Source organism: Penicillium coprophilum, assembly GCF_028826855.1.
Source record: "Penicillium coprophilum strain IBT 35676 chromosome Unknown utg000002l_segment0_segment1, whole genome shotgun sequence".
In the NCBI taxonomy this organism is placed as follows: Eukaryota; Fungi; Ascomycota; class Eurotiomycetes; order Eurotiales; family Aspergillaceae; genus Penicillium; species Penicillium coprophilum.
In genome coordinates this window covers 291,489-313,342 of record NW_026622722.1, presented here as the reverse complement: position 1 = coordinate 313,342, position 21,854 = coordinate 291,489, and the positions used below count along the sequence as shown (strand labels likewise).

The window sequence follows — 21,854 nt, the reverse complement described above, 5'->3', positions numbered from 1 at the left end:
ATACAGCTAGACCCAATTCTCTGGCTGAAGCAACGCCGGTCTCTAATATGACGGTTAACACAGCCCAAATAATCCCAAGTCTCTATCAGGTAATACTAAATAGCTTCAATTGGGGGGTATCTCATAACGCCGAAGAACAAAAATGAGACAAACAGATCTCAATACCCTCAGTTCATAATCCTCATCGCCCCGAAAACGACATTTACAATAACACCTACACAAACAGCAACCCCCTTCCTCCAGCTCCAGACCCCCTCCTCTCTTCGCAACCACATCGCACAACCAATAGGCCAGAAGAACCCCATGACAGCCCCCCAAAGCATATCATCCATCGCCCCACGCGATCCAGATCCAATCCCGCCCTCATCATCCCCAATCCCGCCCCCTTCCCCTCCGAGACCACCCTGCACCTGTGCCGCCGTCGACCCCTCATCCATCCAGCGATCCTCAAGATCCCGCAGCTGGTCGCCAGTAGGCATAGTATCCGGCGTCCGGGAGACGGACTGCACAGCTAGGAACTGGGAGCGCAGAGCGGTGACCTCAGCCGCCGTGAATCCCGCCGAGAGGAGGCGGTCGAAGCCGCGGGGTGCAGGTGTGGTGGTAGTTGACTGGGACTGGGCCTGGGCCTGGGTTTGGGAGGGGTGGTGTGGTTGTGCAGATGTTGGGAGTAGAGATGAAGCATCTTTAGCGGAAGATTTCTTGCCTGCGTTAGCTTGCTGCTGCTTCTGCTGCAGAAGGACTGTTGATGCCACGCTTGCTTCGCTGGCTAGGTCTTGTTTTGAGAGTGCGATGTCGCCGATCGAGCAGTGGATATAGAGGCGTGGGCGGGTATCTCGCACTGGCTGCTTTCCCTTGCCATCTTCGTCTGGTGTATCGGGTTGGTCTGCTACGGGGCGAGGGCTCCGGCTTGGTGATGGCGGGAGCTTTAGTGAGACTGTTAATGCGGCTGTGTCTTCGAGACCGCGGCCAGCATAAATGAGACGGATTCGGTTGGATGATAGGGTTTGGGGGAGTTCGGCTCGGATTAGTTGCTTGAGGCCTGCGCCTGTTGTGGTCTCGGGGTTTGGGACGTCTAGTTGGAGGTCGGGGATTGAGGCGGAGAAGCGGACAGTGATCAGGAGCGGGTCGGTGTCTGATTCGCCTACTGCGTATGGAGAGAGGAACGGTGAGGCCATATTTCAGATAAGAATTAATCTTGTGCTTTCATGAGGAATGGATTGAGGCTGCTCTGTCCAAGCAATGACTGGTGGTGTATTTCAAGTTGGAGATGCGGCTTACCCCATTCCGGGGCCTCGGACGATATCCCGTCAGGTGACGTAGGTATACATAGATACGTACGGAGTACGGAGTACTGTTGTTATATATAGATGCTGTCAATTTTATACAACTCTGGAAGGCTATGAAGGAAAGAGAGTTCGAGCATCGAGGTAGTGTTTATGGTAAGACTTTATATTTTTTTCTAGTATGTCACATGTCATCATCAATGTCCTGGGGACTAATCTATAAACAAAGATATCACATGATTGATCTTGCAAGAGTTCAAAATCATTTCTCTGCAGAAAAAGAAAAAAAAAATCATTGGCTGAGCCTCCGACCTGTCTATTGACATGGCCTGTCAACTTGTGAGAGCCCACAGAAACCCACAGTGACCACGAGACACAGTAGAAAAATGTAGAAAAGAAAGTGTGTAAAAGTATCAACTGGATATCAAGCGTATGTACTCAAACAGAAGGGTAGTCATGGAATCCCAAAACCCCCTTTGAAAACGCCGTCCGATGCACCGAGAAGAAAGACGCCGAGAGGTCCCGAATAATAAACATATCAAAAAGGAATGCTCAAGCTTTGTGCTTAAACCATGAAAGATTCACCGCAGCCACATTCTTCCTCTGTAATGATGAGTCAGTAAACCAAATCTATGAGGATGTTGGAATTTTAGTAGGGGCCACATACTGATATTGGGGTTGCGGAAAACAAATCGTCTGCTCAGCTTATCTTCTTGCCAGTCCATTTCGCTGCCGATGATACTGAACAGAGCCTTGCTGTCGATCAAGACCTTCACGCCATCCTGCTCGACTACCTCGTCGAATTTTCCTGGCTTCTCCACGTACTCCAGGTGATAGGCGAGGCCAGAGCAGCCACGGTTCTTGACGCCTACTCGAATGAACTTCGGCTCCGGCTGTGCCATCAATTTTCGAAGTTGCTCGGTGGCCACTGGGGACAACTTCATGGCTGCCTTTCTTGCCCGAAGTGGTCGACGGGGCTTCGGGGAAGTCTTGGAGGCGGACGGAGAAGCGGAAGTCGGCTTCGATTTTTGCGCTTCGCCTTCCCGTAAGCTCATATTGGACGATCTGCTTTGGGATGGGTTTTGGTAGGATTTCATATCGGAAGGAGGGAATTCAGCTGAGATAGAAGTGTCGGCGCCACCGGTGCTTCGGGGAGGCGGGAAGGAAGTTGGAAATGAATGAGGACGGTATGCGGTTGCGGTTTGCATATCCCGCTTGGAAGATAGGTGGGCGTTTCCATATGATGAGAACGTACGCAGGCGTGCTGCCGAGGGCTTTGCCCATCGGATCAGTGTGGCGGATGATGTCACAGGACGTTGCATGGCGGTACAGAAACTCATGGTCGAGGGGCAATCAGTGTGAAATGGGAGTGAGCCTCGACAAAAATTGCTATTGTCTCATACGATTTTGAGGGAGAAAGATGGTGGAAGGATTAACTGGTAAGGTTCAGAAGAAGAATCTCTGACTGTTTTGAGGATTCCCCCGTGGCCCCGGATGGATTATGTAAGGCAGTTGCATGACGCAGATCCAACCAATCAACGTCAAGTAATTTCTACACACCAGCAGTGGCAGCAGTGGCGCCATTCCTCGGCCTCGGGAGGCTCTTTAGCTTATTTTGTGACTCAATAAGCCGCCGAGAAGATATCACATTTCTCTATGCTCTATTCGGTTCACCTACTCTCTGGCCACCTTCAAAAACAACGCTGACCTGATTGATTTCCAATCTTTGTCATCTGCGTTTCTCGGAAGCTGAGTCATCTCATACCGCGGAGAATTCCGTTCCTCGGAGAAACCTGGCTCACCATGAGGGATGCCACACCTCCAAATGCAGTTAAGTGGCGGAAAATAGTAGAAAAATGTAAATGGGCTGTATAGATCCACCGATTGAATATACAAAGATCGTGGGAAGTGGTCCTTTGTTTTCAATCCCAGAATGTTAAAACATTGCCAAGTGTAAAGGACATGTGGCTGGATCGGCTGACAAAGTGGCTGGTGTCCCTTTTTCATGAACCTCGAAGCAATTGAATCAACTCGACTTGAAATTAACCTGACTGTTTTGGTTCCAATGCTGGCGATCTAGTCATTGCAGATCATCCTGTCTAAAGATCATGGACGCCTCACCCCTCACCCAGCAGAGTAGACCCGAGTCCTTTAAACCAAAAATTGTCCAGCTCTATGAGAATCTCTTCAACGTACGGACCGAAAACATCGCTTTGTGTGATATTGCTAACATACCCCTGATAGGCGGCGGATGATGCAGAACCCTCGGAGGGCTTTTGGAGAGAACTCTTCTTGCTGACTCCAGACCGGAACCAATTGCATGCTATCCTGGACCATTTGAGCCCAGACGATACAATCGGTTTACAAGTAAGCCATGATACTGGATGTATCCCAGAAACTAAACAAAATATCTGATGCCATTTCCAGATTCAAACCCGGCGTTTCTTTGTCCGTGCCATTCGCGAAGCGGCAGCTGGGGTCGCCCCGTCAGATTCTAATGCACTAGATGTAAGAACCCCGTGATCAATATCCGGGACATATCCACTAACCTTGTTTAATAGACATTGACTGTTTTCTTGACGAGCATTCTGAGCAAGAAATACACAAATCCCAGTTCGGATGTCATCACTGTCCTTGCAGGACTCGACGAAGTGGACCATGTTATTGCCGATTTCGTGGCCGTCTTGGACAGAATCATTCGCAATGGCAGTAGCTGTAAGACTTTATCTGTTCTACTCCTTACCAATATCATGGTCATTGATTCTAATTTGATCAGTCGATGTGCGGGTCAAGGCTATCAACACGGCCATTGCCATGACTAGCGGAGCATACAAAACTAGCCTGGTCTCTTATCTTACACATAGGGACCTTTTCCCATCGCTTATGAAGGTTCGATTATTTTATATTGCTTCTATGTATGGAAATAACTGACACTTGCCAACAGTATGTTTCTGATTCTGATACTCCACTGCAAGTGTTCGACCCATTCCTCCTTTTGGGGCTGTTGGCCAACTACAACAAGTTTGAATTCCAAAATCCCTACCAACTTCGCCTTGATGATTTTGTGAATGAGTCAAGCATCAAGAAGGTTGCCAAAGGGGTTGGTCTGGCCTGTAATCGCCTGCGAAACGGCTACATTGCCGTCCAGGATGATATCCCAGAAGGCTGGAGCTTGACCAACACATTGATTTTCTTTGGACTACGAGTGCTCGCTCCTAGCGCCAGGGATAAAGTGAACCCTCCTTCGACAGAAGAAGCGAAGGCCCTGTTTGCTGATCTGTAAGTACTCTGCTGATAATCCATTAATTCGAAACTCACAATCCTCGCAGTCCGGCACAAGAGGCCGCAATTCTGATGGCCACATACGACTTCACAAATGCCAATAAGCTCTTTGGTCATCACCTGGTTCATCTGGAGCCAGAAAGCAAAGACGAAGAATCCCCCTTCTCGAGCTTCCTCTCATTGTCTTCCTATCTTCTCCAACATGCATATCGATCCCCGCGGGTCGGGCACTATGCCGAACTAAACTTGTTCACACTTCGCATTCTGGTCGAAGACCCGACCATCTGCAAGCACGTTTGTAGCGAAGATGTCAAGCGGAAGGTTCGCATCTGTCGACAGAAACAGCCCTACCTTCCCCTCGTTAGCGGAGACCGGGTTCTCGCAACCGTCATCTTTGATATCGCCATCGATACTATTACACATAACCTTCGCCGGCGCCTCGACGTCAACATCTACAGGTGTGAAACAATAATCAAATGTGTTCAGTAGCCATGGTATCACTAACAAGTTTCCCAGCCACACAATCGCAATCACCCTCCGCCTCCTAACATACCTCTCAAAGAACAAGATCCGCCTCACCTACCACTGGTCCGAGCTCTGGCGGACTCTTCTCTCCCTTATGCGCTTCCTAACAACCTATGTTTCCGATCTAAGCAGCAACCCCAAGATCCAAACCCTCACGACCTCCCTCGCAGACCTAATCGCATTCTGCGTCTCAGGCGGCGACACTTTCCTCCCAGACCCAGCTTCCTACGACGATCTCTTCTACAAGCTTGTAGAAACAGGCCCCATCATCTCCAAATTCCGCAATGCATATGCATTGTCCCGTTCCAATACAGCGGTAGCGGGCATCTCAGCCTCCAAAACGGCAGATGGAATCTCGCAAAACGAGGTGCATTCAGCCGCAATCGACACCCTCCAATCTGTATCCACTCATTTCTACGCGCTCCTCTTCCAGTCAGATGGTACGGATGCAGCCCCCGCCGCTGCTGCTACTGCTGTTAGTCCTAAAACCGATGAGCCTACGCCGGTGGCGTTGCCGTCGATCAAGAAGAAGAATCTCTCCCCGCGCGAAGTCCACCGTATCATTAAGCAGGGCTATGATACGCTGAGTATCCAGCCGCCTGAGGGTCTAAGTGCTTGGACTAAGTGGCGTGAAGCGGAGTGGAAGAGTGAGTTGAAGCGTGCAGCGCGGTGTGCTGTTGATGATGCTAGGCAACTGGTTGCTTAAGTGTGAGCTTTTTGGGGTTTTTTATTTCATTTTTTCATTTTTATTGATCTTGGATCATCTGGGTTCAATATACGTATTTGTGGCGGTGCTGTAGAGGTAGATCACTAGGTAGTAGTGGTGCTATCATTGAGGTTTCTATCAAAATATCCAAATGAGAAATCGATTTCCTCCCTTCTCGGTGTTAAGTTGTTCTTGTTGTCTTGCATCTGTAGTAACTACCAAGTAATATCAGGGGTTGGTCTCTTTCAATATCAGTACATCCTACAAGAACCTGAGAATGCTCTACGTCGTCTTAGAGATTTAGACATCATTAGGCGAAATATTTTGTATTCCAGGCCCTCGCTTCTCAAACCGAAATTTTAAAAACCCCCAAGTTGCTGCTGGAAGGGTGGCCACCTCCACCCCAGCGCAGACAACAAAAAAGAGACAGAAACCCCCCTCCCCCTTCCCCTACCCCTACCCTCCCAAGAACCTGCCGCACTCAGTGAGTGCTCTCTGCCGGCAGGTAGCTGGTAGCGAAGTACTTCTCGGAGTTCTTGCTCAGCCACATGGACAACTTCGAGATCTCCTCACGCAGGCGGTTTGTGGCCTGCATATCCATATTAGTCTGAGCAATCAGCTCAGGCATGGTGCCTACAAAAACGCAACAATTAGCACCATTCTCAACCCTCACAATTGACTCAGAAGTGAGGTGAAGCGAGACGGTATACATACTGAACAAGCGGATCAGGTGCTCCGCTCCGTAGACATCGATGGGGCCCTTGTCGGCTAGGTCCCCGGTGGCAGCCTCAAACTTCTTACGCAGCCCGCGGTACTGGGGGCGCTCGTGGCGGTAGAGAAGAATCTTATCCAAACACTTGTCAAAGTACTCCTGGATCCCGGCGACAACTTCCTCAAGCACGTCCTCGTCTGCTGACGAGCCCGACCGCTTTGGAAGTTCTTCTTCGTGCCAGTCTTGAAGGATCTGGCGCACTGGGTACTTCGCTGGCAGAGAGACGACGCACTGGTTCTTGGTCACCTGTTCCCAGTCATCGACAAGTAGAGACTTCAAGTTGTCTGGCATGAGAATACGGACTGAGGGGCGGATGTTGAAGCTTTCCTCCTGTTATGGATTGTTAGTATTGAATCATACGTGCTGTAGTTCCTTTGCATTCTTGTTTTTCTTGATTCTGTCCCCATTTGATCAAATTTAGGAGTTAGATGTGGGAATTGCATACCTTTTCAATTTCGCTGTCACGGGCTCGCTTTGTGCCACGGCCGGGCACGGAGGCGCCGCGCTCTTCGCTGTCCCGCACAGAGTCACGGTCGGAACCGGCACGCTTCTTAGCAGTGACCTTGGTGTTCTTCAAACGGAAAGAAGCTTCAGCTTCGCGACGCAGATTGTTGGCCAATTCGCGGTTGTCTTCCGTGTGCTTGCGAAGACGGTCCTCTAGGACCCAGTCGTCCCAGCTGTTGAAATGTCAGCGAATCGTTCCACATCGAATGGTTCTGAACATTTTGATTTCTGAAATTTCTGAATGCATATACAATATAAAACAAGACACATTCTTCATAGCTGAGAGTGTATAGATCAAGGTCCGGTCTTCCGTAGTGGCCCGGCAAGCTTTGGAGGGGACAATAACATTGAATCTCAACACAGCCAGGACGTTAATCAACTAGGAAATAGAACAATCCAGACTTACGTATTCTTCCAGCCCTTGTAGTGAACTTGGTATTCAAAGGGACTCTTCTTGTCATTGGCATCCTTGTGGCGAACATCCAGGATCTTGGCATCGTAAAGGATCTCATGGTGGAAGCAAAGGACCTTCTCATCCTTGCTATACATGGAAATAGGAGCCATTTTTGTCGGAGAAAGATTGAAGGTGTGCGTGTTTCAAGTTGATATGACTGATTGCAGGTCTTTAAGCTCCAAGGTGTAGAGTCTGGAAGATGTTTCCTGTCTTCACGGGAAAAGACCCCGGGGAGTGATACAGGCGGCAACAGCCACAATGATGAGAAGAGCTTTCGGGATTCTTAAGAGACTCCGATGAACTGTGATACTGCAAGTAGATGCAGCCTTGTGCAAATACAGGAGACGAAGATGCACAAAGGCACTACAAGATGGGTTTGATAACAGCAAATTTGATCAAGGTGGATGAAGGAATCCACAAGATTAGATCAAACGAGAGACCAGCTCAGGAATACTCCTAGAAAATATGAAGATTTCAAAGAAAAAAAAGGAGGTTGTTGTAGTGCTGGCGATGTAGTAGAAGTGGAGTGCAAAGGAGAGGAAGGGAAATCAAGCGAAGATATGAGTGGCCCCTTGAGAAGAATTAGGCGCGGCACTTTGTTCCATTCACCTTGACTATTCATACATCTTTTTATTTAGTCCTATTCATTACTATACATCAATTCAACTTTCCAATTCTGATTCATTCTCTTTTCTTCATATTGTCTTCGCGTGAATATTGCCAATCTCGATACGGGAAAACAGAACTACACTCTGAAGAGGGAAAAAAATTACTATACTCATATCGGGGACTACTACACACCACTACACATCCATCATGGCTCCCTCAGAGGAGTCCATCCTAAGCAATTTCTTGCTTTCTCCAGCTCCGCTGCCAATAATCATGTCATTGCAAAAGTTCACAGAGCTCTTTCCAAAGCGTTTGAGATCTCATCCGCACATCAGGACATTGTATCGGGAGTTGCAGCAGGTCCGAGAACAGGACATGGACCGAGTTAATGAGAGCATCGACAACGAGCTCAAGCAAGGTGAACTGCAGAGAGCAGAGCTCCGAAAAGCCATCCTAGCCACTGGAGTCGAAGCCTCCAATCCTGAAGAGCAGCGTGAGATAGACATGGATGTTCATCTGTTCGGCCAGCCACCTACTGCACCGGGAGATTATCACTCGGTGGCTAGTCTTCTGGCTGAAATGGAGAGAGCTAGCGCTAATATTGAGCATGAAATTGATGGGGTTGATCAAGAGGCTGCGAAGATTTTGGCTCAACTCAATACGACTGTGGGTGAGATGAGTGATCTTCGTTACGGCAAATTACAGGGTCCCGCTGGGACTGCGGAAGATGTGGCTGGTGAGGCGATCAAGGGCCTGCAGAACCTCGAAGATGTATGCTACAAGACTAGCACTTAGTTATGCTTGTGGCTCATGGTGTATTGTGCATTGTTCCCTGTTATTCGCAAATGCAAGTGTCTAGTGGCTACCCCTCAAACATTGGTATGTAGTTTGATTCTGGGAATGAAAGGACCTCTAACATCTTTGTCTGCAGATGGAACGCAAAATATCACGGGCGCTTTGGTGCCTAACTCCTGATTTCGAGCGTTGGCAGTTGCGCAGGTATCGAGCTCTTCACGGCCACGTTCCTATCTTGACCGTGTCGCCACTTTCTGCCAGGGTTATATTGCAGAGAACTGCTCTTTATGGCACGAAAATTGTTCTCTTGGAAAGGAATCTATTACACTCTTTTGATATCCAACCCTGGCATATGGCCGTGAAAGAACAATTTTGCGTCAAAGCTGTCGACCTTGGGTCCAAACCCTTGTAGCAAATCTACATTGTTACCAATTCAGACTTGCTTTCTGGAGCTTTCTGGACGCTTTGGACCGGTTGCATATTCCCAAAGACAGAATATAGTGGACTATTGAGGTTGTATCTAAGCTATCTAATCTCAACCCCGTAAATTCCACAAATATTTCTGTACGTTATATGTACGTTGGATCTTTCTGCTCCCATTTCGAGTGATAAGCAATGTGGGGAATTACTGAACGCGGCACGCGTTCGCGTTTTCCTCCTTTCAACAATTGAACGTCAGAGACATTATGCCCTCCATAAAACTGCACCCACACTGTTCAAGTCCAAAAGGGACTGCGACTGCCTCAACGCCAAACAATCCTCTCCCAGCACTCCTTCAAACACCCGCGGGCTTAGCCCTGCTCGAGCTCCAGGGCACAATCAATGTCCCCTCAGGGAATGAAGACATAGATTACTCTACCCCTACGGAAAATGCGGCCACCTTTGAAACTCCGATCGGAAAACTCATGTTCCCTGACTACTCGGTCCACAACCCAGATGACACAAAATGGATGAAGCGCGCATACATGTATGTTGGCCGGTACCAGCGGATGACTGGGGAGGTCAAGAAGCTGCCACGCCCGATTGCCGTGCTACAAAAGCGCCAGGCATCGGAGCACGAGGAACTCGAGGTTGTGGAGATTGTGCGCTACAAAATCTTCTTCAAGAGTCGACCGGAGCCCGTAACTGATGTTTGATGGGCCCGAGTTGGAGGTTTTACTTTCTTGCAATGGAATGAGACAAACTGAGATGGAATCTTCTGGATGTGACATTTGTTGTGTACAACGTATACTCAAGCCGCAGGACTGGACTGGAGGTTACGATGTGCATGGCCAATCCAACTGACAATGGACTCGCGCTTTGCTACAGAGAGTAACAGCTTTCTCTCTACGGCATTGACTTCTGATGTTCAAACATATCAATTCAGCTTCCTCCGGGCGTACAAGCTTGGATTCGAATTTCCAGCAGGTTTTAGATGCCATCGCGCCAACCACGCCCAAGTTTTGACCAGCAGACCAACTAGGCACAACCGGGCCCCTTCCGACACCCCGGGGGCCAGATTACTCAAGAGCTGGAGCCTAATCTCCTATGAATGATATAGAATAGATGTTTGCTCATCAAATTTTGGTATCACTACAAAGGCTAATAATTCTCAACACCGCGTAAAAGTACTAGTCTTACTTAGGTACATATAGCCTTGGAGAACCTATACAGTTAGGTAACTAGGTAGCCATTAACATCAATAGATTTTCATAACCTTTGAAACTTTTTGACCGGTTTTATTTTCTTAGGCTGCGTAATTTAGTAGCTTCTATAGCCCTAGAACTTCCCTGATTTATGATAAATATAGATCAAGGCTGCACGAGAAGCTAGAGAAGCGTATAGGTCTAATTACAAAGGCAAGAATAAAGCGCTGACTCTAAGACCTGCCATACCCACGAAGGTTCACTAAAGAACAAAGCTCTGCTTTATCAGAGGGCCGCATAGGCAGCAGGGCACCCAGGAAGGATGTGGAAATCATGGATGACTTCAGTATTGTCTCATATGTAAGGTCATCTAGCCCTCTATTGATCCGGACATGCGGGCTTGGAATGTGACGCGTTTGGACAGGGATGCGGCCATTCTATTTTTCCCCTTTTGGTCCAGCTGTCTTCACCATTCCTCAATAACTCTACCACAACATATACCGGCGCCAACGGCTGCGGGAGGGATGACATGCTTTTCAGTCCAAACCTGCACCCTTACCAGCGCAGCCACAATCAATAACACCAACCATGACCATCCCCAAAAATGAAGATATCTTTCCCGCCAATATGGGGCCTGAATATGTCGGCTTCGATCATATCCATTGGTATGTCGGTAACCCCAAACAAGCCGCTTCGTATTGGATCACTCGCATGGGTTTCCGCCCTATCGCATACCGCGGCCCGGAAACTGGCTCGCCCTATCTTGTGAGCTATATCGTAGCCAACAGTGGCGCTACGTTCATTCTGACAGGGCCAGTTTCTGGCCCGCCAAGCGAAAGCTCAGAAGACGATGTCTTGCGTCAGGCTTCGCAGTATGAGCGGGCGACGCTGACTGAGATCCATAAACACTTGACTATTCACGGCGATGGGGTGAAGGATGTCGCATTCCAAATCACGGGCGATATACACGCTGTGTGGGAACGGGCTGTACGGAACGGCGCTCGTTCCATCACCGAGCCGCAGACGTCTGCTGTCGAAGGACATGGATGGATCGTCTCGGCAACTCTTGGGACGTACGGGGATACAGTACATTCTCTGGTAAACCGTGAGAAGTATACAGCAGGTGCTCCCTTCCTGCCTGGGTATCGAATGGTCGACAGTGAAGATCCGATCACACAGCTTCTGCCACCAATCAACATTCTTGAGATTGACCACTGTGTCGGGAATCAGCCATGGGGAGGGGTGGACACCATTGTTCAATAGTGAGTAGAGTTAATGTCGTTGTTGGACTCGTCGCTCTAATCAATGAGCTTTAGCTATGAGAAATGCCTCGACTTCCATCGCTACTGGACAGTCGACGATAAAGACATGTGCAGTGAGTACTCGGCGATGCGATCGATTGTCATCGCTTCACCAAATGAAACCATCAAAATGCCTATGAACGAGCCTGCAACTGGCAAGAAGAAATCACAGATTGAGGAGTACGCAACCCCCTTGTTCTCTCTCTCTCTGTTTCTTTTCCCTCGTCTCCTCGACCTTACACTGATATCCACGATTCTAACTCTCACAGATTCGTCGACTACTACCACGGCGCCGGAGTGCAGCACATAGCCTTCCGCACGCACGACATCGTCGCTGCCGTGACTGGGCTCCATGCGCGCGGTGTCCAGTTCCTCAGTGTACCGGCTACATACTATTCCGATCTGCGGAAACGGCTGACACAAGTGTCCTGGACACTAACAGCCGATGTCGACGTACTCGAGCGGCTGAATATCTTGGTTGACTTCGATGAGCGTGGATACCTACTTCAGATCTTCTCCAAGCATGTCGGGGATAGGCCGACGGTGTTTATCGAGGTCATACAGCGGAATTCGTTCAATGGGTTTGGTGCTGGAAATTTCAAGAGTTTGTTCGAGGCTTTCGAAAGGGAACAGGCACTGCGTGGGAATCTCTGACCGATGGGTCATAGAGCGTGGCATGATTGAATTGGTATAGGAGAGGTGTCATATCCAATCTAGGACTCTGATCAACCACCTGGACATCACAGGTGAAGCAGATAAGTTCCTCGGCACGTAAATGTCCATCCTAGACGGCTACATACCATTACCCTTCAGTATCCCATTCCGCACACCAAATACCCGAGCGGAAATCACGCGCTCTCCAAGCAACACCATTCCGCTCAGTCACCAAGCAAAGAGAAATGATTTCAATTCAAGAGACAGATATAGCAGATATAGATGATGCAGAGAATGAAGGTCAAGACCAATACTCAGCTGGAAAAACCCCGGATTAATTGAACAAATCATCAACGGATCTACTCCGGCTCTTCACCCCCACCGACGGAAGTATCAGGAACAATATCATTTGAGATTATTAACCAACCCCGCCATAGAAGCCCATATAAATCCCCCCGGTAGCCCCCCAAATGTCCAGGTTCACCCTTCGCACTATCACAAAAATGGCCCCTATCGAGCGAATCACCCTCTTCAAGATCCCCAACGAGGCGGATCGCGACCGCGTACTGGAGCAGTACAAGGTTCTTGCAAAGACTGCTACAAAGGTGAGTGCATATGCTACACGCATAGTCCTATGCATTCCGTGCTGGCTACATGCGTGTACTACGTTATACTGTCTATCCATTCGGACAAAGAAAGCAGAAGGGCAGAGTCGGAACACGCAATTGAACGGTTACTGACGGGTATTTTCTTTAGGACGGCAAGCCCTACATTGTCGCTGCGGCTGTTGGCGCTTCGATCCCCGATCCTCGCAATAAGGGATACAACTTGTCTGTCAAGACGACTTTTGCTTCCCTGGAGGACATGAAGTACTATGACAACGAGTGTGAGGCGCATAAGCTTCTCAAGGCTTGTGCCGGGCCTGTCAAGGAAGATGTGTTGACGAGTTACTATGAAAATATTCTGTAATTGATTTGAGAGTTTAGAGACATTGGGATTGGTCCATGTTTGAACGTAGTGTAGAATATAGAGCGAAAGGGAGATGTAGGGTACATGTAGAAGCTAGATAATAAGAGAAAAAAGTCCATTGATGATGTACATTGCATACGTCTAGTACGCCCTGCCCGAGGATCGGAGATAGACATATACACTAAAGCAAAGATAATTCAACAGGCAAAACACCGATGCCTTCCAAAAATGGCATGCTGAGAGCTTGGAGAAACAGGAAAATACCAAAGAGGGTCGTAAAAGGCGCAAATCATGATATTGGCTCAAAACAGGGGAAAGCAGGTACAGCAAGGAAAGGAACAAAAGCAAATGACCTGTCCCATAAACATGGTTCAAATGCGCAGGATAGGACGTGATCACAGATCCTCGCTATCTCATCTGTGCATTTCAAATATACAGAAACCGGAAACTCCTATTCGGAGTCGAGAGGTGGAGTAGATAGAAGCGACGATGTGATCAGTCAAGGGCACGACGAAGGTCACTCCATTTCTGGCGGAGGGTCTCGTGGTTCTCAGAAATCTGTCCAAGTTTGTCAGTCTCGGCGTTCCACGTTGAATATTGAAAGATCTTTACCTCTGCCCACTTCATCTTAGTGGCAACCAACTCCTTCTCCATCTCGCACATTGATTCTTCCATCGCACGGTTCTCGTTTTGCACTTCGATATTTCGTGTCATGATCCGTTCCATTTCTAAGCGGAGCTTCTCCTCCACTTCGGCCGGCTGCTTATCTACCACCTTCTTGAGTTCGGCAACCTGAAGTTGCAGCGCTTCGTTGAGGTCGCGCAGCTCCTCGTTATCGACTTTGACGTGCACCAGCTCAGACGCTAATTGCACATGCTCCTTGTCTGACGCTTCGGCACGCTCCTCAAGAAGTCGGACACGCGTGCCCTGCGTGCTCACAGTGTGCCGCAAGTGTTCCAGCTCGACCTCGCGCTCTTTCTCACTTCGAGTCTTCTCCTCCCACTCGGTGGTGTACGTGGCAAGCATCTCGGACGTGAGAGGAATGGAACAGGCGTCCTGCACCATGATGTCGGATCGGTAGATCTCCTTGTCAGAGGCACCGGAGCTTCCGAAGAAGCCTGACTCCAGAATTGACGAGGTGGATGGCTGCTTGTCGATGTAGGCGTCAAACAAACGTTCTTTCAAGAAAGTAGTGAGCACGCTCATGTCTTTCATTTCGAGCAGCGCGTCTGCATTTCGTCGCATGATCGCAATACCAAATTTAAGGATAGTAGTCTCGAGTCCCTCTTCGAAAATCAGGTCATAGATGCGAAGCACAAGTTGCAGCGGGAACCGGTAAGCAAACAGAGTCAAGAACCACTGGGTGGCATAGAGCTGAGGAGGAACTCCACGGCGCCGGAGATGGCAGTAGAGAGCGGGTTCCAAGTCTTCTAGAAGCCGCTCGAATTGGTATAGGCTTCGGTGGAGCCCAGGCATATCCTGAATGAACATATCTCGTAGAGAATACTTGTTCATCAGCTTGACCATCATGGCGAAAGCATCAACTTCGTCCATCTAGATGAAACGTTAGCCTATGAGCTCAGTCAGCTTGAGTGAGGCGGTACTCACATTGAACAACAATGGCATAGCAATAAAGTTCATGCCTTGCGCGTATCCAACTCCAGGATCATACAAGGCGTATGCCTTACACAACCCGAAGAGGCCTTCTTGGCTGCCCTGGGAAACAAAATACTTCGCGTAGCTGGTACGAGCACCCAAGTCTCGCCTGATGACCTTCTCCAACTTTTGCAGCGCAACGGCGTCTGTCTTTGCTTTCTTCAGACGGTCGGCATCATTGGAGGCTTGTTCCTTGGACAGCTTATCAATGTCTCCTTCGTAAGACGGGCTAGGGGCAGCGCTGCTAGACCGTGATCCAGAACCCGAGTGGTGGGAGCGGACTGAAGAGCGCGATGATGTGGTCTCGGTCCCATTTATTGTTCGTCCATCTTTGTCCTGTGCCGTACCACGCGCCACAAGCTCTCGGTATGTGTCTTCCATATCAGCAGTCTGGCAATCCGCCAGAATTTGCCAAATAACTCCTCGGATCGTCTGAGGGATACCTTGTTTGATGGCAGCATTTAGTTCCTCTGAGCTTGCCAAGGCCTGGGGTCCATTGTTTACGAGGTGCTGCCACATCTCCCAGTCCACTGGGATGGAAGCATCAGCCGCGGAGCCCGTTCTCCCAGGAGCAACGGCCCCCGGGGTTGAGGTTGCTCCTGATGCTAAGATGCCCTCCTCTCCTTCCTCTGGGATTATAGGGGGGCTAGCTCCGGACTGGCTAATGCTGGCCTGGCCAGATCTCACGCTCGTTTGATCAACCTCCAGGACGTGGCTCTCCTCGCGCAGGCGCAGCATCTTAAACTGGTCCTTCAAGCTGTTGCGTCTCGGCTTCTTTGAGCCGATGCTCGAGAGATCGTCGCCATCACGAGCGATTTGGTCTAGGTTGCTGGCAAGGGTCGATACGGAGGTGGCAGTATTTCGTCGGCTGGCGGAGGATGGTGGGGATTTGATGTCCTTTATATTGGTTGAGGTTGAGCTTCGAGAAAACCACGCAAAGGGGCCACTGGGCTTTCGAGCAGGGGCTGGCGGGGGAATGGGTGGACTCTTGTTCACTGGAGGGGCCGCCCATGGGATCGAGGGCAGACTACCCGACAGACCCATCAGACCGGCGCTCGTCGGAGGGGTGGGATTGTCCTTAGGAGGCAACGGAGGCGGTTCCGTTTTGTCTCGTGGGCTCTGGGCCTTGTTTGTCGGTTCATCTTCCTTGTTGTTCATCAGGTTTACCTCGTCGAGGGATGATGATGTTGATAATCGGTGGGATGTAAGTAGAGGCGACTTCTGCAGTGGGCTATGATCGTGATTTCCTTCGTTCTTCTCTACCTCTGTCTGCGTAACCTTAGGCCCTTGCTCCGGCTTCTCACCCTGGGTGGGCTCATCGGTCGCGGTGTTCACCTCGCCGTTGGTGTCATAGTGAGTCCCATCCTTCGTATCTATTCCTTCATCCTTCGTATCTATTCCTTCGTCCTTCTTCCCCTGTCTCTCGTTTGGAATCATCTTGTCATTTTGTCCATCCAGCCCCTCGCCATTTGTGTCCTGCTCCTCAGTGGTCTCGTTCTTCTTCTCGTCCTGCGATTCAGAAGGAAACGGAGGTTTCTCCGTCGATTCTGGAGACATATGTGAGCCAATTGGAGGACTATCGGTCAATGAGCGGGTGGAAGTGGACTTGGGAATTGCGACGTTGAGCTTGTTGTTCTCCTGGATTGGGGCCGTTTCCAGGGCGTCGTCAAAAGACTCCTATTCAGACGGTGATGAGCTCGTCTCAATGCAGGCTGGAGTTTTGGAAAGTTATGAGTCAAAATCACTTACCACTTCGTATTCAGGACTGTGTTTTGTAGGCGTAGACATATCGGTCATAGTTATTAGATGACCTCACAACAATCAGAAGACGGAACACTCCATAGGATCGCAAAAAAGCAGAGGCGCAAAAGAGCTGAGGATCAAAAATCCCAAGGGAGTGGAATTCACGAAAAGGGAAAAGAAATATGGAATGAGAGAGGAAAAGGAATTTGGCGAGTTTCAAATGATTGATTCGATGGCCAGGTACACTCGCCGCTGATTGGCGCCTCAGGGCGGAGCAAGAGACGTTGCAAATGCATTTACACATTCGACATGTATATATGACCAGCCTGGAGTTATTATTCTTATTATGTTTAACATGCGATTTAATATGAGAATGTCTCGATGGCATTTTTTGGTCTTTCTAAGGAATTCAAGATGTGGTGGCACTACATGATGGGCAAAGGGGTCAATAAACAAATAATCCACGGTATATGCATACGTATGTAACTATTTATTTTCACAACGTCTTCTCGAAATCAAGCCATCTTTCTCGTCGCAATGGATCCAGCTTCTTCAATTCTGAGAGCCAGCTCAGAATCTGGTCCCGATCCTCGGAAGATAAGCTGCCTTGCACCTTGGATGCGAGAAGGGTGCACTCAATTAAGGACTGATAGATGTATTTGCAGTCTTCAGCTCCATCTAGCATCTCCTGGATCTCTTCGATCTCATTTCTAATGTATTCCAGCCGGTCGGACGCGCTCAAATTGGGAGCCATAGTTCGTTGAGCCATCGATGGGTCAAACACACTCATCAAATTTTGGTGATAGAACCAAAGTGACTGATCGTAAGGATCAATAAATGCTTGGTGAATAAGAGATAGTTCTGACAAAATCCAAATTAGCAGAATCCAGATTTGGCAGGGTATGCTAGACCAACCATCATCCAACATTCTTCTCCGGTCGTCATCGCTGGCAGATTGCTCATCCAAAAGCGACTGGATAAGCTTGGTCCGGTAATGCCACGCAGAGAAGTTGGAAAGATTGGCGCCAATCATCTTGGTCGCATATTCGAATTCCTTCTGGGTCATGCTTGTTGCTTCTTCAGCAGTGCCAAGCTCCTTCAAGGTCTCAACCACGAAGCGGCGATAACCCCACCCGTGGAAATTCCGGCTATCAAGAGTCAACATCTTACCCACAAGGGCAAGCTCTTGCTGCCAGATTTTCCGGGCTTCTGGAAGTGATAGTAAACGGCGAGCCTCGTCCAATAGCCATAAACGATAGTTCCAGATCCAGTAGCACTTGGGGAAGCTCCGGAGAAGGGGGATGAGGAATTGTAAATCATTTATGATTAATTGTGTAATTGAATGGGCAGCAGTATCATCACCCGAGCCTTCTGCTTGGGAGAATTGATACTGCAGCACCTGCCGGCGATAGTTCCAGGCTGTGTAGTATTCTGGGTTGCTAGACAGCAGCTCGGCAATCTTCTTCAAGGTCTCGATTGTGTACTCATGCTCAGCCACCTGTCTTGTGTCAGATTCCGTTTAAAGATCAGATATATAGGATGGCTCACCCTTTTTGATACTGAAAGCTCGAGATCCTTGTAATTTTCTATCTTCTGTAACTCTTGCTGTCGTGCCTCGGCGGACTTCTCAACTGGTTTGTACCGTGGCACACCATGCTATCGTAATTGTCAACCCGGAGCGGTACAGCCATGGAAAATTTAGTCTTACACTGGGCATTTTCACTCTTCGTTTGACAATAAGAAGTAAACCAAATGTGTTAACTAAGTTGCTTCGTGTTGATCAGATGCCAACTAGAATTATCTTATTGGCGCATGAGGCGGTGGGGTAGCTTACGTAATCACCGGCATTCCTTCCCTGAAGGTTTGTATAGCTTCACGTGATCCCTCTTTCTTTATATGTACTTGGCAGGCTTGTCTCTGCTTCACCTTTTTTGTCTTGTGGCTATGCCTTGAAAGAGAGGTCTCCTTATACATTCCTTTTCTTAGCTCTAGGTCATTACTCATATACAGCTTATCCACCTACATTCAGAAGAATGGTAGATATGCAACGTCACTCCTTCGAGGAAACGTCTCCAGGCAGTCACAAATACTCTCGATCCGAGTCCATCAAAGACAAAGGGCCTGTTCAATTGACTGAATTTGCAACTATCAATTTGCCATTCTTTGAAACACCTTCTTCTCAATCATTGCCGGGGAAACCCAAAGATCAAGCTGTTCTGACACCCGTCCCTCGTCACAAAGAAAATCGGGTCTTACCACCCAAAAGAGGTCGCAGCAGAGTCAAAAGTACAGGAAATACAGCAGTAACAAGAGCCACCCTCCGAAGCCCACTCTCGCCTGATAGATTCATCCCAAAGCGAGACTTGGTGGAACCCACATCAACAACATTTCGTGTGGCCAAGCATCCGCAGCGTCTTTCGCCCCAAGAGAGACTGTTTCGACGACTTCCCCCGGGGGGATGATCCATTTCTACCCCCGAGCCTGCGTAGAACTCATGCTGCCAGCGGACGCCAGCAGCCAACTCGACTCCAAAGGATCCCACATCAACGACCTCGTCTAGTCACCGAACCCAACATCGTAGGCAACAATATTGCACATGAACCTTTGAGACAAGTTAGTGCCGGTGCAGTCTGGAACGTGGGTGGGACTTCTGCAGTCCTCGGTGGTTCCGTTATTGGGGCTCTTGATGACACACCGATCACTTCGACCAATGGATCATCAACTGCCCCGATTTTTGTGGCCCGGTTCTTGCCCAAGAAACCCAAACACAGTGAACAAGAAATCCATGAGTCAAGGCTTGCGCTTGCTTTGGGAATCGACCCGACGACTAGACAGTTAGGTACTTGTCTACGGTATCTGGGTGCTCCCCTCAATCCAGCATCTCCAGATTTCGAGCGCCTCTCCCCATTTGTATGGAAGGACAGTGCTTGGAAGAAAGTCGAAAAGGAGCGTTGTAAGTGCAACTGTAGTTTACAACAGCCACCCCCAGTTCGACCTTTGGAATAAATTTACCATTTACAGAAAAAGCATATATATGATTCTTCAATCAAACTTTTGGAAATTGTGAGACTGGCAATATGCACAGCCTTCTTGGGGTATCGACTGACTCGGATTGTTTTCAGGGCCCAGACCTCCTGCTAGGAAAGAGGTTGTTCCACCAAAGCCTTTTCGAATCCTCGATGCTCCATTCCTTCGGGACGATTTTTACTGCAGCACTCTTGCATACTCAACAACATCCGGGATATTGGCTGTGGGCCTGGGCCATCAAGTATATCTTTGGTCTGAAGGCCATGGAGTGGATTACCCTCCCTTTCCAGATTTGCACCCCTCAAATTATGTGACCTCCCTGTCTTTTTCTTCTGAGGACGGCGAGCGAAGCATTCTTGCAGTGGCTCGTCGATCTGGCCAGTTATCTCTATGGAGTACATTCGAGAAGCAAGCCCGGTTTGAGATCAGTCATCCCAGTACCCTTACGTGCGTGGCATTCAAGCCGAGAACATCACGACGACCTTCAGAGCGGTTCATTCATGTGGAAGTCAGCGTGGAAGAGCTTGTTGTCGGTGATGAATTTGGAAATGTCTGGTATTATTTGGTTGAGTGGTCTGACAAGGAAGACCAAGTCAAGTGGAAATGGAACGGGTCCATGACGCTTCTTGCCAAGATCTGTGCACACACTCAACAAATCTGTGGACTGGCCTGGTCACCCGATGAGAAGTACCTTGCCACCGGTGGTAATGATAACGTCTGCCTTCTGTTTGAACTGGCCGAGATACTTCCTTCACGGCATTTGGATTATACGGTCGGTTCCACTACGCCCCCGGATTCTCCTAGCAGCTTCAGCCTTGGTGTATTTCCATACCTTGCTCTTGGCACTGCAGCAAGACGACTATTTCTTAGGCGACCTGCTCTTCCATCATGGCTTGCTACTCCGATTAAGCCTCCAGCCGCGGCCGCACTTTTAAACCATGCAGGCACTCTAATTTCCGGTGGTGGGCGAACGATTCTAGTCCCACACGACCGTCAGAAGCATCGTTTGACACATTCCGCTGCGGTCAAGGCAATTGCATTTGCGCCATGGCAGTCATCCCTGCTCGCGACGGGAGGAGGTACCAATGACAGATCTATACATTTCTATCACACCCGGAGTGGAGCCTGTCTCGCAACCATCAACGTCTTCGCGCAGGTGACGAGTCTTATATGGAGCGAAACTCGACGTGAGATCGCCGCGACTTTCGGTTATGCACAGCCCGATCACCCATTTCGAATCGCCATTTTTGCTTGGCCCAGCTGCGCACAGGTGGCTGTCATTCCTTGGGGGCCCTATGGAACCACCTGGGATGGCCCTGAAACTCGAATCAACAACTTTGACTGCGGAAGAGCACTATGGGCAGTGCGATATCCAGGAAAAGTCTCTCGTTTCTCCGGTGGACACTCTGGTAAATCGGAGCGTCGGTTATCTTCCCCTTCGTCGTCGTCGTCCTCGTCAAATCAGACTCGGTCACCAGAGCAAGAAGCCCCGACCCGTGGCCGCAAGGTCGGTTCTCGGATGTTTACTCCCAAAGAAAAAGAGGGTGGAATGTGGTGCACGCGAACAAAAGAGGAGGGATGCATTATTGTCGCGTCTAGTGATCAAACGGTAAAATTCCATGAGGTCTGGACGGGAAGAAGGACAAGTACTAGCTCTGCTTATGGACTCTTCGGCGGAAGCGACATTCTTGAGGGCCTCGAGGGTATTGAGAAGTCTGGTGGTGAAGTCATTCGTTAGTATTATCTGTCTTCTTGGGTCTGGGTACTGGGTACTCTCGCTATCATTAAGCATTTATATTTTTATCGGTTAAGTACTGCAAAGAGAGAATTTGGCTAGGTTGATTGTTCTCTGCGATGAATTAAATTCTTGTGTTGTTTTCTACAGCTCTCAACCTCTTTTGGCCTCAGGCCTTGACGGACACCAGACCAGACCTGTATGAAGAGATTCC

At 49.1% G+C, this 21,854-nt stretch overlaps 11 protein-coding genes across 11 annotated transcripts; 6 read left to right on the top strand and 5 right to left on the bottom strand.

Annotated features, from left to right (window-relative positions):
• Nucleotides 1-167: 167 nt before the first annotated feature.
• Nucleotides 168-1,175, bottom strand: N7500_002176 (DSC3 family protein; the record flags this gene model as incomplete). The annotated part of the gene is made up of 1 exon (XM_056673322.1): nt 168-1,175. The coding sequence occupies one exon, from the start codon at nt 1,173-1,175 to the stop codon at nt 168-170; it is 1,008 nt and encodes a 335-aa protein (XP_056533847.1).
• A 673-nt stretch (nt 1,176-1,848) lies between these two features.
• isa1 (Fe-binding Fe/S cluster assembly protein ISA1) lies at nt 1,849-2,623 on the bottom strand (the record flags this gene model as incomplete). Its single annotated transcript, XM_056673321.1, has 2 exons — nt 1,849-1,886; nt 1,951-2,623. 2 exons carry the CDS (start codon nt 2,621-2,623, stop codon nt 1,849-1,851), a joined length of 711 nt encoding a protein of 236 aa, XP_056533846.1.
• A 768-nt stretch (nt 2,624-3,391) lies between these two features.
• Nucleotides 3,392-5,796, top strand: N7500_002174 (ARMH3 family protein; the record flags this gene model as incomplete). The annotated part of the gene is made up of 8 exons (XM_056673320.1): nt 3,392-3,475; nt 3,528-3,650; nt 3,711-3,791; nt 3,845-3,998; nt 4,060-4,172; nt 4,228-4,562; nt 4,613-5,023; nt 5,082-5,796. 8 exons carry the CDS (start codon nt 3,392-3,394, stop codon nt 5,794-5,796), a joined length of 2,016 nt encoding a protein of 671 aa, XP_056533845.1.
• A 481-nt stretch (nt 5,797-6,277) lies between these two features.
• N7500_002173 (Chromo domain/shadow) lies at nt 6,278-7,636 on the bottom strand (the record flags this gene model as incomplete). Its single annotated transcript, XM_056673319.1, has 4 exons — nt 6,278-6,429; nt 6,511-6,898; nt 7,014-7,245; nt 7,479-7,636. 4 exons carry the CDS (start codon nt 7,634-7,636, stop codon nt 6,278-6,280), a joined length of 930 nt encoding a protein of 309 aa, XP_056533844.1.
• A 706-nt stretch (nt 7,637-8,342) lies between these two features.
• Nucleotides 8,343-8,930, top strand: N7500_002172 (Cnl2/NKP2 family protein; the record flags this gene model as incomplete). Its single annotated transcript, XM_056673318.1, has 1 exon — nt 8,343-8,930. The coding sequence occupies one exon, from the start codon at nt 8,343-8,345 to the stop codon at nt 8,928-8,930; it is 588 nt and encodes a 195-aa protein (XP_056533843.1).
• A 686-nt stretch (nt 8,931-9,616) lies between these two features.
• Nucleotides 9,617-10,066, top strand: N7500_002171 (Ctf8 family protein; the record flags this gene model as incomplete). The annotated part of the gene is made up of 1 exon (XM_056673317.1): nt 9,617-10,066. One exon carries the CDS (start codon nt 9,617-9,619, stop codon nt 10,064-10,066), a length of 450 nt encoding a protein of 149 aa, XP_056533842.1.
• Nucleotides 10,067-11,143: 1,077 nt separating this feature from the next.
• N7500_002170 (4-hydroxyphenylpyruvate dioxygenase family protein) lies at nt 11,144-12,510 on the top strand (the record flags this gene model as incomplete). Its single annotated transcript, XM_056673316.1, has 3 exons — nt 11,144-11,817; nt 11,872-12,036; nt 12,126-12,510. The coding sequence occupies 3 exons, from the start codon at nt 11,144-11,146 to the stop codon at nt 12,508-12,510; spliced, it is 1,224 nt and encodes a 407-aa protein (XP_056533841.1).
• A 470-nt stretch (nt 12,511-12,980) lies between these two features.
• Nucleotides 12,981-13,479, top strand: N7500_002169 (Dabb family protein; the record flags this gene model as incomplete). Its single annotated transcript, XM_056673315.1, has 2 exons — nt 12,981-13,115; nt 13,267-13,479. The coding sequence occupies 2 exons, from the start codon at nt 12,981-12,983 to the stop codon at nt 13,477-13,479; spliced, it is 348 nt and encodes a 115-aa protein (XP_056533840.1).
• Nucleotides 13,480-13,974: 495 nt separating this feature from the next.
• Nucleotides 13,975-16,932, bottom strand: N7500_002168 (putative GTPase activating protein (Gyp5); the record flags this gene model as incomplete). Its single annotated transcript, XM_056673314.1, has 3 exons — nt 13,975-15,033; nt 15,088-16,812; nt 16,885-16,932. The coding sequence occupies 3 exons, from the start codon at nt 16,930-16,932 to the stop codon at nt 13,975-13,977; spliced, it is 2,832 nt and encodes a 943-aa protein (XP_056533839.1).
• A 442-nt stretch (nt 16,933-17,374) lies between these two features.
• Nucleotides 17,375-18,595, bottom strand: N7500_002167 (Rab geranylgeranyltransferase BET4; the record flags this gene model as incomplete). The annotated part of the gene is made up of 4 exons (XM_056673313.1): nt 17,375-17,739; nt 17,794-18,376; nt 18,427-18,534; nt 18,587-18,595. 4 exons carry the CDS (start codon nt 18,593-18,595, stop codon nt 17,375-17,377), a joined length of 1,065 nt encoding a protein of 354 aa, XP_056533838.1.
• A 316-nt stretch (nt 18,596-18,911) lies between these two features.
• Nucleotides 18,912-21,643, top strand: N7500_002166 (WD40 repeat domain-containing protein; the record flags this gene model as incomplete). Its single annotated transcript, XM_056673312.1, has 3 exons — nt 18,912-19,164; nt 19,190-19,831; nt 20,001-21,643. The coding sequence occupies 3 exons, from the start codon at nt 18,912-18,914 to the stop codon at nt 21,641-21,643; spliced, it is 2,538 nt and encodes an 845-aa protein (XP_056533837.1).
• Nucleotides 21,644-21,854: the final 211 nt, after the last annotated feature.